General features: G+C 47.5%; 1 protein-coding gene across 1 annotated transcript; it reads right to left on the bottom strand.

Annotated features, from left to right (window-relative positions):
• Positions 1–8,179: 8,179 nt before the first annotated feature.
• LOC119364960 (probable metal-nicotianamine transporter YSL13) lies at positions 8,180–12,182 on the bottom strand. Its single transcript, XM_037630534.1, has 6 exons — positions 11,621–12,182; positions 11,005–11,168; positions 10,827–10,924; positions 10,602–10,736; positions 9,661–9,850; positions 8,180–9,592 (listed from the first exon to the last, which is right to left on the bottom strand). The coding sequence occupies exons 1-6, from the start codon at positions 12,081–12,083 to the stop codon at positions 8,480–8,482; spliced, it is 2,163 nt and encodes a 720-aa protein (XP_037486431.1). The 5' UTR covers positions 12,084–12,182; the 3' UTR covers positions 8,180–8,479.
• Between the last annotated feature and the right edge of the window lie 5,143 nt (positions 12,183–17,325).

The following is a 17,325-nucleotide window of genomic DNA, read 5'->3' as shown; positions in this document are numbered from 1 at the left end:
GCTTAAACCCTTGTTTGGTCTGACTTTGATCATATTCGAATCAGAGTCGTTAAAAAAATCTCAAGGTTATTTGGGGGCTTCATGTTCAAACATAGGTCGTATTCGAACCAAAGAGAACATAGTTGTCAGTACCCTCTTGATTGGCGCAATGCCAAACCCACTAGGGGGCTTCTTGATCGTATTCGAATCATATCTTAACCCCTTTCTGGGTCCGACTTTGATCATATTCGAATCAGAGTCGTTAAAAAACTCTCAAGGTCACTAGGGGGCTTCCTGTTCAAACATAGGTCGTATTCGAACCAAAGAGAACATAATTGTTGGTACCCTGTTGATCGGCGCAATGCCAAACCCATTAGGGGGATTCATTGATCGTATTCGAATCATAGCTTAACCCCTTTTGGTCCGGCTTACTGGTCGTATTCAATCAGAAGCCTTGCTTTTTTCTCTCTGTTTGACTTAAGATTTTGAAAATACTCTTTTGGGTTTGTCTTGAGACCTTTTGTTCATATCTGAGGCATATATATGTGTGGTTTCTATTTTACCCGACTTAACTTTGGATAGTAAGTCGCCAGCATATGACAATCATCAAACATTTGGAAGTCTTCACTTCTAAAGATTGGGTTATCACCCTTACTGCACAGGTCACATAAACCGGCAGTGACAATTCAATATCATAGGCATGATATTATTATTATAGTTATGTTTCAAAGATATGGTTCATAAACAAAGGCTTATCTGTGACTCCTTTTTACACATCAGTGGTTATATGTGGGATATTATGACCCGCCCTGCGGTAAACCGCCAAGGGTTCTTGTGATCTATCTCTGTGTGCGGGATATTTTAAGGACGTTCTTTTGCACAAGGAACATAGATGATAAGTATCACAAGGGTGAACATAAAGGAGGAGGCTTAACAGTGTTGAGCACCAAAAATATGCACGATGGCACGACAGATCAAAGTCATTTCTACCCTATTACATGACTCCCTGAGTCCAAATGGTTGAAATGTTTTTCCAGAAGGCTGCTAATATGAGCCGCCCGGCGGATTAATTCTCTTGTTGGCCTGATGCTTCCGGGTCAACCCTCTCCGTGTCTTTGTCCTGTCCGGCATCCTGGAAGGTTGATGATGACAAGTAAATGCCATTCAAAGCTTCAAATTCAACTTCATCCTCAATTAGCCTGACCGGGTCAAGTTCAGGGGCAAAGGTGTGCTTACGAATTGGAGGGATCAGGCTTGTCAATTTATAAGCCAGGGTTGGCTGCCTCTGAGTTACTGCATTGTAAGCCGGATGATACTTGGTGAGGTCTGTCTCATTGGCAATCATGCTGGCCACGGGACGTATCTCCTTCACGCAAGCAACAAAGTCCGTCTGTTCAAACGAAGTGCCATCCTCCTTAAGGCTGGGGTACCCAATGGCGATGTCGGCTGGGTCTAATTCCGACAACCATTCTTTGGCCCGGCTTAAGGCAGATATGGATCCGGCTCTCGCAGATGGCCGATTTAATTCATTGAACCGCTGGGGCAGCAAAGAGAGCCTCTTCAGCACATCAACCAGGAGTGTGGGGGCTTCATTTGACAGGGCAACTGTGGCTAAGGCATGCTGAGCTCCAGTATAAAGTTGTTCCACGAGCGTGTAAACCGCCTTCAGCTTCACCAGCATGTCCTGGTTGAGGTTGGTGCTCCTGGGGCCTGCATAGCAATAACAGGTGAGTTAACAACAGTTCATATGATCACCAGAAAGATTCAATACTTGACACTTGTAGGGAGGCTTACCAAAGATTGCTAAGACCATCTGAGACACATGGCGTTTTAAGCCGGACAATTCAGTGGCCACCTCTTCAAGAGCCGCCTCTGCTTTCTCAACTCCATGGGTTAAGGCAATCTTTTCCTTAGCCCAGGCCTTTTTCTCAACTTCAAACTCGGCCCTCAATTTTTCTTGTTCAGACATGCTGAATTCAAATTTGGAGTTTGCTCTTTGAGTCTCCGTCTTTTGTAGCTCCAAGCGGTTCTTCAATTCAGACAAATCTGATTGAAGTTCAGCAGTGGTGTTCTTCAAAATCATAAACATTAATTTGCAATATTAAGTCCCAAGCCTTTTGCAAGCAACAACACTTGGCACTTGGGGGCTAATGTATATCGAAAGATTTGCCTAAGTGGCGGCTTATGAGAGTAAAGTCCCAAGCACTTTGCAAGCAAGAGTACTTGACACTTGGGGACTAATGCATATTGTTGTTCAAAGTTACACAAGTACTATCTTCTACACAAGCATATGAAGGACCGGCTCATTCATACTGGCTAAACCGGCCCTTGAGGACTACAGATTAAGCCATATTTTAAGGTTTTACCAAAGGATATTACTAATGATCATAAATTTGTTCTAAGTCTACAACATATTCATCATAAGCAGTAGACTTGGGGGCTGGCATAGTAAGGTTAATTCAAGGAAGGGAAGAATTTATACCTCAAATTTTTGGTGCATTTGTTTTACAGGGTCAACTTCAAGATCACGACTGCTATGCACCTGGTTAAGATAACCAGATAAATCCTCGCCAATACTCAACTGGGAGTAATCAGCCATGTCAAATCTGACTTTACGCTCCTCCTTGGCAGAACACCTGGCCAGCACACTAGGTCTTTCTAGCTCACTATAGTTGGTCTTGGTGATTTCCACGTCAACATCTTGTGGGTTGGCTGTATTAGCCGGGCTTGAAGCTTCAGGGTTTGCAGAGCCATCGATGGTTTGATCGACAGGAGGATCAGCAGTCATTGTTGGCATGTCGTGCACCGGCTCAAGTGGCGGATCAGGAATAGAGGCCTCAGGCGTTGCGGGTTGAAGCTCCGGCTCATTCACGGTTCATTCTTCGGCCGGTTTGATTTTCTTCACCCTCTTACTGGGCTTTGCTTTTCCACTTCATAAAATCAAAGAGGTTAGTACAAATATAAAGGTTTGCAATGAGTACAATATAAGTAAACCGTCATTACCCTGGAGCGGTCTTAAAAGCCGGCATGTTGGACTGAATTGAGTCGCCGGAAGAATGTGAAGTTTCCTGATAATTTGAATTAGAAGAGCGGTTGACGAGTGAGACCCGCCAAAGGATAAAAATAATTTAAGTCGGAGGTGACCTCATTTCGGCGCTTCCTCGGCGTATTTGGTAAGCCGAAGGAGAGTTCTGCATCCTTACTGGTCCGGGTCTGCCTCCGGCTCTCATGAATCTGTCGCTTCAAAAGAAAGTGAGGATCCTGGTAAGCTAAGGGATGTGAAAATCTTATTTTCTGGGTTACTCTTTAGATTTTTGTCTTGGCAAAGGCTCCGAGTCGGAGGAAATAATAGTTACCTCTTCACCCACTCCCTGACTCGTTCCTGTGTCACCCTGATGATAATCAGTGTCAATAAGGTGGTTAAAAATGAGCCAAGAGAGTCAGGGGCTACCTCCAACTCAGAGGAGTCATCCAGTTAAAGCATATCAGAAGCGCTGGGATTCTTTCCTCTTTTCTTGATGGCGGCTTTCCTGGCGGCTTTCTTGGCCTTCCTGGCTCTCTTTGCAGCCTCATGGTTATATTTTTTTCCACAACTTATCATCAACCTGTGAAAATCGGCAAGGGTTTGAGTTAAGACAAAACATCAAAGAGAAAGGTGAAATAAATAAGGTTGGCGACTTACCCTTGGAGCCGGGTTAGCTTTGCAGAAAGGGCTTAGGCCCACCTTGCCACAGTCGGACAGGCTTTCATTCAAAAGTGACTTTGTCATTTCATCGACAACATTATCAGGTAAATCATCAGGGTTGTGGCGCAGAGGATCCTTTTTGTCTCCTGTATAAGTGCACACTAACCCGGAGCGGCGACTCAACGGGATGACCCGCCATGCGACCCAACACCAGACCAAATCAATGTCATTTAAGTTGTTCCCTGGCAGAGCTTTGATCTTTGCAAGGGTAGGGGCGAGCTTCTGGCGTTCTGCAGCTGACAACTTGTCGGGAAGCGGATGATTGGACTCAAGGCGCAGGGTGCGGAAGCCGGGCAGAGGGTTCTCATCAGCAGGAGAAGTATCTTGATAGTAGAACCAAGTCTGGTTCCAATCTTTGGGGTGACTCGACGGTTATGCATAAGGAAAGATAGCGTCTCTCCGTTGTTGGATTGAGACCCCGCCTAGTTCCAAACTTGGTCCGTTGGAATATTCATTCTGGCGGTGCAAATAAAACAATTCCCTGAAAAGTTCCAAACTGGGTTCTTCTTCAAGGTACACCTCACATAACACTTGAAAGTTGCAGATGTTAGACATGGAATTGGGTCCGATGTCCTGAGGACGAAGATAAAAAAAGTGCAGAACATCTCCGAAAAACTTTGATCCGGGGGGCGAAAAGCCCCAGTTCATGTGATCCGTGAAGACAATGACTTCCCCTTCTTTAGGCTGAGGTTTTTCTTCTGTTGGATCAGGAGCCCGGTACGACATGACATCCTTCTTTGGCAGATAGCCGATTTTCACAAAATCATCGAGTGTGCCCTCTGTAACGATGGATTTGACCCAGTTGCATGAAGTGACTGTTTTTGGCGGCATTATGAACAAGGAAGCCTAATAAAGAGTAAATTTTCCGGTTCAAATTTAAGCCGCAGGAAAAGTATTACAACATATATTCAGAATGGCGGCTTACAAAGGGGCCTAATGGTATATGACTAATTACGTCAGGTTATTTAAGCCGCCATGAGCAGTTTTGATGTTATCTATTGTGCATCACCGTTAAAAGCCGGTGGTATGAGCCGCCATGGCTAGGAGGATCTATTAAGACGAAGTTTTCTTGCTAAGTACCATACAAACAGGTTTCACATGTTGCAGCTATTATTTTGGATCAGTGGCTGTTCGGAAAAAGGGAATAAATCTAGACCTAAAAAACCAGTGCAATGAGTTCATAAGCTCTAAAAGGGATCTTTCTTACAGTAAAGGGGATCTGCTGGTATGAAAGGTAAAAGTAAAACAACTCCCGCATATGTTTTGTACCATTTCTGGCTGCGGTGGACATGCTAAGAAGAACACTATGAAGAACGCGACGAACAAGTCGAAACCCTAATGCGGATCTGAGATACAGGGAAGCAAGTACTTACAGATGCAGATTGACCACGGAGGGGCGCCATTATTTCTCTGGTTCGGTCAGGGTGATGCAACAGCCAAGATGAGGTCGATGGTGCGCTTCGCGATGGCGGTGGAGCTCCAGCGGCAGAAGGTTGCGAGAGGAGGAAGACAATGGAAAGGGAGAGAATGAGAAGAAGACTGGTCACGAGTATTTATAAGGAAAGACTCATAAGTGGGCGCGAAAAACAAGGAGGCTGAAAACATGGTTATCCAGCTGCCCAGACGCCTCGATTTTCAGGACGATTTTTAAGATAAGGATCTATTGAGATATGATTGGACAAAGTGTGAATTAATGGCAAGTGACGTCATGGCGGGTTATCACAGATCCAGAAGATGACGTCATGGCGGGTTATAAGCTCTCGCACAAATGAAGATCAGAAGATTTCTCCTAAGTATTGAAGAGTGACATGAACCAGTTCACTGGGGCCTAATGTTGGAGATATAACTATTAGGCATGACCCGCCCAGGAGGGGTCGGGTCATACCTAAGGCGATTCATCAATATGAAGCCCACGAAGATATTTGAAGATGGCGGTTCAACTAAGGGCTCAAGGCTCAAAGGCGACTTAAGGCCCATAGAGATAAACCGCCATGTGTGTATGACTTATATTGTAAGGCCAGAATAGATAGTCACCGAGCCGGACACTGTTTATGAGCCGGCCGGGACTCTATGAGCCGCTGGGCGTCGACCTCTGTATATAAAGGGACGACCCGGCGGCGGTTCAGGACAAGTAAGAACAGATCGAGAACTAGCTCAAGCGGATTCGCTCCCTGGTAATTGAGACATAAGCAATAAACTGGATCGTAGACTTTTACCTTCACCGTAAGGGGCCGAACCAGTATAAACCCGATGTCCTTTGTCCCGCTTAACCCTTTTAAGATTTCTAGTTGCGATGGCTCCACGACTAAGTCCTTGCTAGGACATCTGCCATGACCTTTCCACGACAAGGACCATGCAAACCGTGTCTCCCTTAGAATATTGAACAAAATTCCTATGCTGCCATTATCATCACAGCAAGAAGGATGGAACAGTGTCCTATACCTCAGCACTCTTCGACACTAGTAGGCGACAAAACAATATATCATGTTGGGACAATTTGGGAGGGGATTGCATGATATAGGGTTAGAGGACATGGAAGAGCTGGCAAGAAAAGGTCCGCCGCCATCGACGGAAGGGGATCTCGTGGTCCAAAGTTAGAGATGTGAATACCTTACCGGACAGGGTCATTTCTGTTGATGGGAGAGGATTTCATGGTCCAGACCAAGGATGGAGAAGAGTTGGCTGGGAACACATCATCCGCTGCCACGGTTGGCGGCGGCGGGATGGCTTTAGGCTCGTTCGCGGGGACGAATAGCCTATTCGTTGAAGTTTTTTTTTGCCAAAACCGACTATGTGCAGGGTGTAAATGAAAAATATACCATCCACGTGGTTGGGAACGAACCTGGGCCCATCTGTGGCACTCATTTTAAATCCAATGGCTCATAATGACTGATCGCATGATCACACCTCCAATCGAGATCTCATTCTAGTCTCCCCCGAGATGTGTTTGTGTGGGGCTGGCTACGAATCGTGTTGCATGGTAGCACTTCTCGCCTGTTGAGTGGGCCAAGTTCCTGGGAGAATCTACGCTCATTTGAATTGCTCACATATATTTTTTAAAAATATCAGGAATATATGCTCACATTTCACTTATCAAGATCCATAAAAAAACTTAATGTATCATAACTCTAGCTTGGAGATAGGTTTATATAATTATTTTGAAAAAAGAAATAAAATTCAATATTAACCTTTTTCTTATGTTCGGTTTACATGACAGCTCGATACAACGGTGTTTCAAATTTAATGTAAAAGTTTTTTCTCGTTTTTCTCCCCTAACCACCCTAGGCAGCTAGGGAAAACTCTGTCCTCCGGCTTTCACTAGCGAGCCACACCATAGAGAGGGCGTGGAGAGAGAGAGAGAAGGAGAGAGAGAGAGAGTTGCATGCGGGAAGGGGGGAGTTAACACGCCTTAGATTATGGGATTTTCTAGAAACGCTAAAACGCCTTAGATATTGGAAGGAGGGAGTAATTATTATGTGTTGAAATGCTTTATACTTCTGATGAACTTTATAATATATTCGATACTTTAAAAAAAGTTATGTTTGCGTTGGTATGCCTGTCATGATTGGTCCATATAGCTAGTAGTGTATTTATGTTCTGTATTTCACCTCATCCTATCTTGGTCAAGCATGTTGGTTATGTTAAAGTTGTGTACTCTCTTCATTTGAAAATACTTATCGAAGAAATGGATGTATCTATACATATTTTAGTTTTAGATACATTCATTTCTATCCATTCTTCGACAAGTATTTTCGGACGGAGGGAGTAGTTCTTAACACGGTAGTTGTCATGTGAGCCCGGACTCGTCTCCTTTTGAAGGACAGTAAATTCAAAAAAGATAGCAAAAAATACAAAAAAATGTGAATAAAAATTGGCATGCAAGATGCTTGGGTGCGCAAGATTCGTGCAACTTTTGGTGGTGATCAGATCGTGCAATTTTTTTTTCAAAGTTTCACAAAAAGACCTTTTTTTTGGCCGATAGCTCCTCGAATGTCTAGCTTGACACTTCGTCAGATCAGCAGGACCCTGCCTGACATCGCCGACTACCCGCCGCGCGCCGCCGACCAGCAAGCGCGCGGGCGCGCTGCAGCGCCGCTCTGCCCGGAATACAGGAGAGGCGGCGCGAGATGGAGGCGCAGCTTCCCGTCCAGGGCAACCGCGCGCAGCGTCGTGCCGCTGGGCTCCGTCGTGGGGCTCCAGGAGAGGGGGTCGCGGCAGAGGGAGAGGCCGTGGCCTCGTGGCTCGCCCGAGCTGCCCGCGAGGCGCGCTATCTGATCCGAGCTGCAATGGAACGAGCTCCTGTTCCTGAGGTAGGCACGTCTGAGTATATTTCGTACTATAATTGCAAAAGAAGAATATTCGTACTTATAATTGCAAAAAACGAGTATGTTTATTACTACTGGCAATCTTCTCGGTAAATTTTTGGTGATGAATTTAGAAACTATTAGCCTGCTATTTATGTTCTTGTATGCAGCATTGCAAGCGAATTTAGATAAATATATATACTACATTGCTGCAACTCCTGCCACACTATTTATACACACACACACACACACACACTAGGAGCAAATTAATTTGCAAACGAGTAGATTCATCGCTTTGTACATAGTTTCATATCTACTTATATCGACTACACCGGCTTATTGCGCCCATATGGATGTTCTTAATGACAGGACAAATGTAAATTTCACAGATGGTTGGCATCAATCTGAATCTTTGATTCATAACTGTAACTTCTCCTTTTCCCTGAAGATTCTACGATAATGTTGTGATAAAAGCATCCACCTTGTCGTTCATCCCTCTTGACAGAAACTTCATGCAGATTGGAGGTTTCACCTTGGCAAGAGCAAGCACCGACTGAGGCAGAACCCACAGTCCATCGCCGCAAATCAAGCCGGAAGCAACTGCAGGTGCAAATGTTTCCGATTTGGCTCTGTCCAGCCTTTGCCAGACAAAAAGGATCACTGTCCCGATGAACATGTCGATGGCGAAATACGATCCTATGTAGAATGGGATTGCCATCGCCATTGGGATTGGTATGAAGTTTGATACCTTCTTGGGAACAAGATCTCTTATCAAGTTGACAACGATTGCTCCAACAAAGAATATGTAGCAGAGAGTAAGGCAGTTCTTTGGTAGCGATGAGAAGCCATCGACACCTAATATTGCCATGCTGCGGAAAATGGCAGCATTTGGTGCAGGGTACTCAGTTCCACTGATCCCAATATTATCAAAGGCCTTGTAAAAAAGCCAGAAAACACAGGGAGCAATTACGCAACCCATTGCAGTGCCTATGACTTGGCTGATGAACATTGACCTTGGTGAGGCCAGTGTCAGGTATCCTGTTTTGAAGTCCTGCATCAGATCAGCAGCAGTAGAAACAATGCTCATCATCACACCACAGGCAGCCAGACCTGCAAGAACACCTCCATGTGAAGCACCTGTCCATGCACCGAAAGCAAAGATTGCGAGCTTTCCATAAGTTGTAACGAGAGACCAATCAGTGAGGCCAGTTCCATAGGCATTGCAGAAGGCAAGTATCGGTGCTACGATATAGGCTACCAATATTTGGTACCACTTCAGCTGAGGGAATATCTGCGGGACAGTGCCAATAGATACGGCGGCAACAGCAGCATAGCCTCCATATGCAATGTACCAGGGGATTTGATCCTTTAGAAAGAGTTCATTGCGTCGCTCCTCATCGTATGATATAGCTGCAGTACTGTTACTTGGTTCATCATCAGAGATTGGAAGTGTACTAGCGCTACTCTTCTTGTGTTGAGATCTTAGTGACCAGGCTGTGAGAATGAGCATCTTGAGAAAGTTGTAGAGGCCATCACCGAGAATCAAGGCAATGGCTATGAACACCTGTAATTCCAATTGAAATTTAGTAGAAGAAAGGAAAACTCAGGCTTCAAGAAAGAGCGTTTTCTTACCCGGTAACCTTGCATTCCATGAAGACTAGTATCAGCAAGATCGGCAGAGAACCAAATACCCCTTTTCTTGGCTATGAGAGGCCACATTATTCCCCATGACAGGATGCCTCCAAGGAGAACAGATACATTCACAATATGTGGGCAAATCATTCCAACTCCGACATAGGTAGGAGAGAAGTCAAAGTAAAACCTTCAAAAAAGAAGTTCGATTAAGGAGAACTTTGAAAGAGTTGTGCTCTGCAGATTTGAACGATACTTCAAATTCAGAAATCAGAGTAAGAACATGATGTAATGACGGTTCGCCTCGCCTAATTAAGTCTCCTCCAGAGCTGGAGAAGGCTGAGGCTTAAGGACTCCAACACGTCAAATTGTCAAAACAGGGTGCACACAATTAGCTAACACGAAGCTTGATTCTATATAAATTATGTAAACTAATTGTCATGCTAACTATTTTTTTGTTTTAGTGGTCGGCAAGTCATATTACTTTTCGTAGGCCGGGTTCGAGAAAACACAAATATAACCTTATGAACAATTGGTTGATTTTGTAGAAAACAATTAACCATATCCTTGTGTATACAAATAATTAATTGATCTGGTTCATAAACAAAACAATGTGCATTCCAGGGGTTAGAGGGTTCCCTAATTTTCTGTAAGGCCCAGGTTCAATTTCGACTGCTTTGGCAAAAAGAGCCTCCATGTATAGTTCACCCAAGCGCGAGTGGTCCAAGATACGCCGACGTGGCAGCCACGTGGACGGTTTTTTCTCTTCTGGATCGGTTTTGGCTTTAACTGAAGAAATAAACGAGCTTGCTTCCTAAATCGATCACTTCCCGAGTTGTTGGATTAAAGTGTGCAACGAGTTTAAGTTAATGGACTAACGACGCATCACTCTTTGGAGAAATTTGACTGGAGACGTCCTTTGCAGGGTCTACAGTCTTTACCTGTTTTGGTAAGCTTGCAACCCTAATGATGGGAATTGGTTGAATCCACAAGTATCGGTGGCTGTGTAGAACCACTGAAAGAAACCCCAGAAGAAGCTGAGCACGAAGAATAAGCCCAGTTTCTTTACTTGCTTCCTGTGAAACGACGCAAACCAAAGCAAAACTCGTAAGCTCATCGTGTACAGATGTGACTAGCTCAAAAATAGAAATGGTTGCAGTATTTACACTGCAATCTTGGCACCATGGGGCGTGTGAAAGCCGTTTATGAGATAGGCCGTTGCAGTGCCGCTTGGATAGGTCAGCTTGTAGTCGATGATCATGATCTGAACAGTGCTAATTTGGTTAAAATGTTGTGCACATGATTGCTTGAGAAAATAAATATTGGAACATAGAACGATTTTACCTTCCTCAGAGGAACTAGACCAAAGAGCCCAATGAAGCTGACAAGGAGGAGGAAACCAATTATCCATCCAAGATGCGGATTCTTGATATTTTGAGGGTTATTTGCCTCATCTGCCTGGGAAGCGATTCTATCACTCATGGCCAGTAGGTAGTTACCAAAGCCACCTGAAAGACGTGGATGAGTTACTCGTGAAATAGGGGTCCTGGGCAAGTGCTTCCATAAAATTTAACTCTTTGCCAATATCATTTATAAAAGAAGATCCAGAGAAATCCACAAAAGAGGTTAGTTCCAAAAGAGAAATTTGCTTGACATATTCATGTAGAAATAACCAACAAACTCGACATGTATCTAAGAAGCTTTAAAATTTGCCTCTTGTGGGCTATAGTCTGTAATTCGTCCTGGCCTTTGGTCTTTTTGCAAAAAAAGAAACGAACAAAAGAGTTTGTAATCCGTAAAGTTGTTTGAAGGGTGACTTAGTATGTAATGAGCATGTGTTCAAAAAGAAAAAGTATGTATGAGCATGCCAGTAATCAAAACTCGATTTTGTTACTTGTCAGTATCGAAAATCAATATTTGAAAATCGCGAAAGTGATGGACGTGCTGCCACAAGAATTACCGCTGAAGGAGATGCCGTAGGCGGCGACGACGCAGGTCTGGATGACGGTGTTCTCCTGCCGGGTGAAGGGCTGCCTGAGGAGGCCGACCTTCTCCATGGCGGCCGTCCAGAGGCGGACAAAGAAGAAGCTGAGGAGGCCGGCGGAGACGTTGAGGGAGGGGATGATGCCGACGGTGAGGTTGAGCTTCATGACGATGACGCTGAACATGGTGGCCAGGAAGAAGCTCGCCACGAAGGCTCGCACCGTGAGCTGCTCCCGCCACGACGGCACGCGCTGGTCCGCGAACGCGCGCTCCACGGACGGCGCCTCGTCCTCCTCCGCAGCGGCGACGGCGCCCCCGCCGCCGCCCTCCCCGTCGACGCGCGGCTTGTTCCGCCGCCGGAGTTCGCTCGCCTCCACCATCTCCACGTCGTCAGCCGCGGCCGCGTTCGAGCCGGCGGCGTGCTGCATGGCGGTGGCCATGTGGCTGCAACCGAGCAGGACAACGACGCACCACGGACGCTGCCTTTCTAGCTCGAGGTGGCCGGGCGGAGGTGCACGCCGCAGGCCGGAGCCTTTGGTTGGTTTATATGCAGGGCAGCAGGGGTGCTTCCACAGCTCCACTGAGATGACGAGAACGGCCGGCCAGGCAAGGACAACGACGGCCCGCGTGAACGTAGGCTCGACGCCTTCTGGTTTTGACTTGTACTCCCTCCGTAAACTAATATAAGAGCATTTAGATAACTACTTTAGTGATCTAAACGCTCTTATATTAGTTTACAGAGGGAGTACTACGTACCTCTGTTCCTAAATGTACATTTTTTTAATAGAGGGCGTAGTTTGTAAGCATGTGCATCTGGTGTACAGTTTTTTCACATTTGACATAGTTGGCATCTACTATTATTGATGTGTCTGCTTAAGTCGGGTTATTATTCTTTCTGTGTAAGCAACCTTCTCGTCGATATATAGCAAGATACATATGGTGAATTTATCAATCTTGAAGCTCCCAGACTCGGGTCCCCATACTCTTTATCTTCAAGTGATTAACCAATTGGATGAGATAACTCCATCCCGCAAAATCGTTATACGGTTCGTCCAAAAATGATTTTGCCGGAAGTTATGGCCCACCACAAAAATAGATCTCGTAAAAGCGTACGCGAAATTTAAAAACTTGCATAAAAGTTACGTTCCTTGTTACATAGTTCGTCTAGAACACACGGGAGATAACCATACATAAAACTAAAACATAGATAAAGATAGATCTAGCTGCATCGCGGGCGGCGGCTCACGGCTTGTCGTTGAGGTAATACTTGTTCGCCGGCCTCAAAAGAACGTTGGTGAGCTCGTACTCTTCCATAGTCGCCTCAAGCCGTTCAGCGGCGCCATCTTCACCGGCCGCCACCGCTTCCTGTGCAGCGGGGAGCTCAATCTCTGGCTCACGCAACCTCTTGGTGGTTGGTCAAAGAGCGTCATCGAGCTTGTAAAAGCGAGCCCACGCCCCCGGCCACTGCCGCAGGAGAGCGCGCCGCGTTTGCGCGGCTGCTTCGAGTGTCTCGACGGCAGGCTGACTGGGGCTACCGACCCCCATGTCGTGTCGACCGCGCTTGCATGGCGGCGACCCGCCTTGGCCACCATGCCCGCGTGCCCCTACCACCATGGACTCCCACCATGGACTGAAAGAAATGGATGGGCCACCGCGGAATCTTTCGTCAGAGTTTGGAAAGGGAGATGACGGAGGAGAAAGAATACAGCGGAGGAAATGAAGGATGGGAACCCTAAATCACCTAGCGGCTGGCTGGGGGGCAGGTGGGGTGGGTGTTTGCGGGCCGCTCATATATTTTTTACGGGTCGGGCCAAATATATTGCATCTGTTCAGGCCACAACAAGAGCAAATACGCTAAATCCGTCGAAAATATGTGGGCCGGTGAGGTTATGCGGCATCTTCTAGAGTTGCTCTAAATCGTCCTTAAAATTTGAGAAAAAAGTTTGGGAAGTTAAGTTTAGGGTATGGACTAGGTGCAAGCCTCTCAACACCTAAACATCACTCGAAAGAGTTTACGGAAACACTAACACCCACACGTGTGGGCGTTAGCCAACTCGTCCACACGCGTCGATCATCGTCCATTGCCTTCTGCACGAATCTTGGCACGAAAAGGCTGATTTTGTATGCCACGTAGGACAAGTCGCGTGTGTGGTGTGTAAGGGAGTTTGCCCGCACGCCGTTTTCCCTCCAAGGTCAGCGGTTGCGAGTCGGGGCATGTGGTGGAATTGTCGTCGCGTTCGCACGCCACGCCCGACTTCGGTTGCCGTCTCCCACGTCTCGCCACTTTGCTCTTCCCTCGCTGTTCAGTTACTCCCCTCCCCATTCATTACTCCCCAACCCACCCATCCACACCAATTGCATTCGATTGAGGAGAAACCGAGAGGAGAAGGCGACGACGGCGGCGGAAGACTCGACCGCATTTGTGGCCGTTGGTGGGGCTTGCCGGACCGAAGCGTCGTCGCCGGAGAGCCGCAGATTGTAGGTAAGGCTCCCTCCCGTGCTCACATTTCCTGCCTGAGATTTTGCGCCCCCTCCCTTTATGGTAAATCTCCGCTCGATTTTCCTCGAGATTCCGGCCGATTCGCGGTGCTCCGGCGTCCCCGTCGGCGGTGGAGTCACGTGCTTGCCATTTTTAAGGTGGCATTGCGCAGTTTCGTCGCCGACGCGGTGGCAGTCATGCCTGTGTGGGCCAAATCCGTCCCCGTCCCCGTCCGCAGCCAAATTTTTCCTTGCGATTGAGCGAGCGATTTTTCCAGATGTTAGTTATGACTTGCCTCGAAATGCTATGGCCATCAATGTAGGGTGTTTTGTTTGTTAAATTTCAAGGTATGATAGTTGCGAATGAACCCTAGATCTAGGTAGGTGCATTTCAAAGTGTAGGATAATGGCAGCCATGGCATTTTCAACAACTATCATCACTTGATGGCAACTAATTTCCTGATCAGCCATGTCAATTGCCGCGAATATGTTTTCCATGTGGCAACTAATTTTGTGAACACACTATGGTTGTTGCCATGCCACTACCATCACTGATGGCAACTAATTTCCTGATCAATTGTGCCAGTTGCCACGAACATGCTTTCCATGTGGCAACTAATTTTGTGAACACACTATGGCTGTTGCCATGCCACTGTCATCATTGATGGCAACTAGTTTCCTGATCAACCGTGTCAGTTTGCCATGAATATGCTTTCCATGTGGCAACTAATTTTGTGAACACACTATGGCTGTTGCCATGCCATATGCAGGACAATGGCACATTCACTGTACAATAGACTCAGCTTGCGTTTGCCATGCTGGCTTGTGATACAAGGCCAGGGCGTGAGTTGCCACATTACATGTTGTTTAGTGGAAGTTGTCTGCCCTTTTTTTTCAAGTGCCTCGTGTTTGACATGGCAACTTTGAACCTAGTACCTTTGCTGCTTGTGAATACATGGCAACTCATTTTTATGTGAGGCCAGGGTGTGAGTTGCCTTATTACATGTTGTGCAGTGGAAGTTGTCCGCTCTTTTTTCGAGTGCCTTGTGTTTAACATGGCAACTTGAACATTTTTAAAGTGCCTTACGATCTGCACATTTTTTATGAAGCCAATGTGTTTAGTTGCCCCCATTTCATGTTGGACAGTCCTAGGGGGGTGGGTGTTCCTATGATCTGCCTCATTTGCCACTTTCAAATGAGCCAATATGGCAAGAAGATTCTGCTAGCTGGCAACTGCTTCCTTCAGAAGCACAGACAAGTCCAGTTGCCATGTTTCTGCAATTGCTTTTCCATTTTGATTATTTTTCTGCCTTTTTGTGCATGTTCATCACATGGCAATTACTGCCCTCTTCAAAATGCTTAAACCTTGGGCCAACCATTTGAGTTTTCATTTGTTTTTCATCGAAGATATCGAGTGAAGTTACTTTATGTATTTATTTCCGTATCCATCGGTTGTGTTTTCATTTCATCCTAACGTGTGTTTTGTTCTTATCGTAGCACAATGGCTCACGGAGACCATCAAGATGATGATGATGACTTCATGGATGCACCGCAACAGAATCGCATGACTGGTCGGGCAAAAGATGGCGATGAGGTTGTCGGCGTTCTGGGAATGGGGTCCCCAGACTTGCCTGCCTGCGGCCTGCGGCGTGGCTCAAGGGGCGGCCCAGCATGGCCCATCTTCGTCAACACGAGCTCAAGACCCTCGCGAGGGGCCAAGCCTCGCGGGGCGGACGACAGGAGGCTTCCTCAGGCACGGTCTCGTCAGGCTGGCTCACGAGGAGGCGGAGAGATCAAGGCGGGGTACCTCGCGAGGTGCCCATGACGCAAGCCATGACGACCAAGGGCGCCACGCGGGCGCCAGCCCGCACAGTGTCCTTCTCTCCTCTTTGGTGCAAAGGGGGCAAGCGCAGGCGAGAGCATCAAGCAAAGGCATCCATTTCGGTGCAACGAGACCAAGAGCAGCAGGACGGCAGGATGGAAGTCATCGTGGAGCCCAAGCCGGCGTCACCACCAGAGCCTTTGACAGGCGAGGACCAACTTTAGTCAGGATAAGTGTACTAGATGTTCCCCTTCAAAATGGCCAATTGTTGGCGCCCTTCCCGCTCAATATTTGGGAAGAGGCCCAGGGCCTTTGCCTATAAATAGGACTAGCCACCCCCAGGGTACAGGCAGGAAAAGAAGCATCGAGAGAAGCATCCAAAGAGAGAGCGACTGAACTCCCCCCAGCAGTTCATCGCACCAGCCAAGAACAGACCCTCGCGAGGCTGTTCTTCCTTGTACTGCTCATCATCAGCCCAAGAGGCAATCTACCACGCCACAAACTAGAGTAGGGTATTACACCACAATGGTGGCCCGAACTAGTATAACCCTGTGTCTCTTGTGTTGTTCCCTTTCGTAGCTTAGATCCTAGCAAGGCGGCGAAGTGCAAGTAGGCAGAAGGTCAAATCTCCGTGTGCACCCCATTGTTTGAATCTATAGGGTCTGCCGGAACCCGAAATCCGACATTTGGCGCGCCAGGTAGGGGTGCGCCGGAGCTTCTCCTTCCGCCAACCCGCTCTCCGCCGACACCATGACTCACCCTGCGATGAGCGGCGCGCCGTCCGCTCCAGTCGTCGCGGCCCTCCTGGGCGGCTCGCAGGCGCCACCTTCGAGCCGCCATGTCAAGCCATTCGTCCGCCAGGTCGGCGCCGTTTCCACACGGCAGGTGGCTCCCTCAGGTCGGTCGGCGCCCAAGGCCGATCTGGCCTTCAGCTCAAAGGACCACCCCTCCAATTCAGCCTGCTTGGGCGCGCTCCGATGTTGTGCACTCCCACCATCTGCCAAGTGGCCGTCACCAGGACTCTCATCGATGGCGGCTCGGGCCTTAGCGTGCTCTCGATTGAAGCTTTCAGCCTCCTCCACATACCACCGGAGCGGCTTCGGCCCAGCCGGCCCTTCTTGGGCGTCGGGGGTGGGGCCACTAGCTCCCTGGGACAGATCCGTCTCCCGGTAACCTTCGGCACCTACGACAACTTCCGCACGGAGCTGATCGATTTTGACATCGCCCCCATCGGCCTCCCATACAACGCCATCCTCGGCTACCCAGCGCTGGCCCGGTTCATGGCTGCAACGCACCCGGCGTATAACCTCATGAAAATGCTCGGGAGCAGCGGCGTCCTCACCGTGTGCGGAGACACCGGAGATGCACTGCAAGTTCTCAAG

The sequence above is a fragment of the Triticum dicoccoides genome, chromosome 2B, assembly GCF_002162155.2.
Source record: "Triticum dicoccoides isolate Atlit2015 ecotype Zavitan chromosome 2B, WEW_v2.0, whole genome shotgun sequence".
Taxonomy (NCBI): Eukaryota; Viridiplantae; Streptophyta; class Magnoliopsida; order Poales; family Poaceae; genus Triticum; species Triticum dicoccoides.
This window is presented reverse-complemented; position numbering and strand designations above follow the sequence as displayed.

Excerpts from the sequence above, each read along its gene's own strand:
- LOC119364960 (XM_037630534.1), bottom strand. The coding sequence starts at position 12,083 with ATGGCCACCGCCATGCAGCACGCCGCCGGCTCGAACGCGGCCGCGGCT. Across the intron at positions 11,169-11,620 it reads CTACGGCATCTCCTTCAGCG|GTGGCTTTGGTAACTACCTA; the intron begins GTAATTCTTGTG and ends CACGTCTTTCAG. Across the intron at positions 9,593-9,660 it reads ATGGAATGCAAGGTTACCGG|GTGTTCATAGCCATTGCCTT; the intron begins GTAAGAAAACGC and ends TTGGAATTACAG.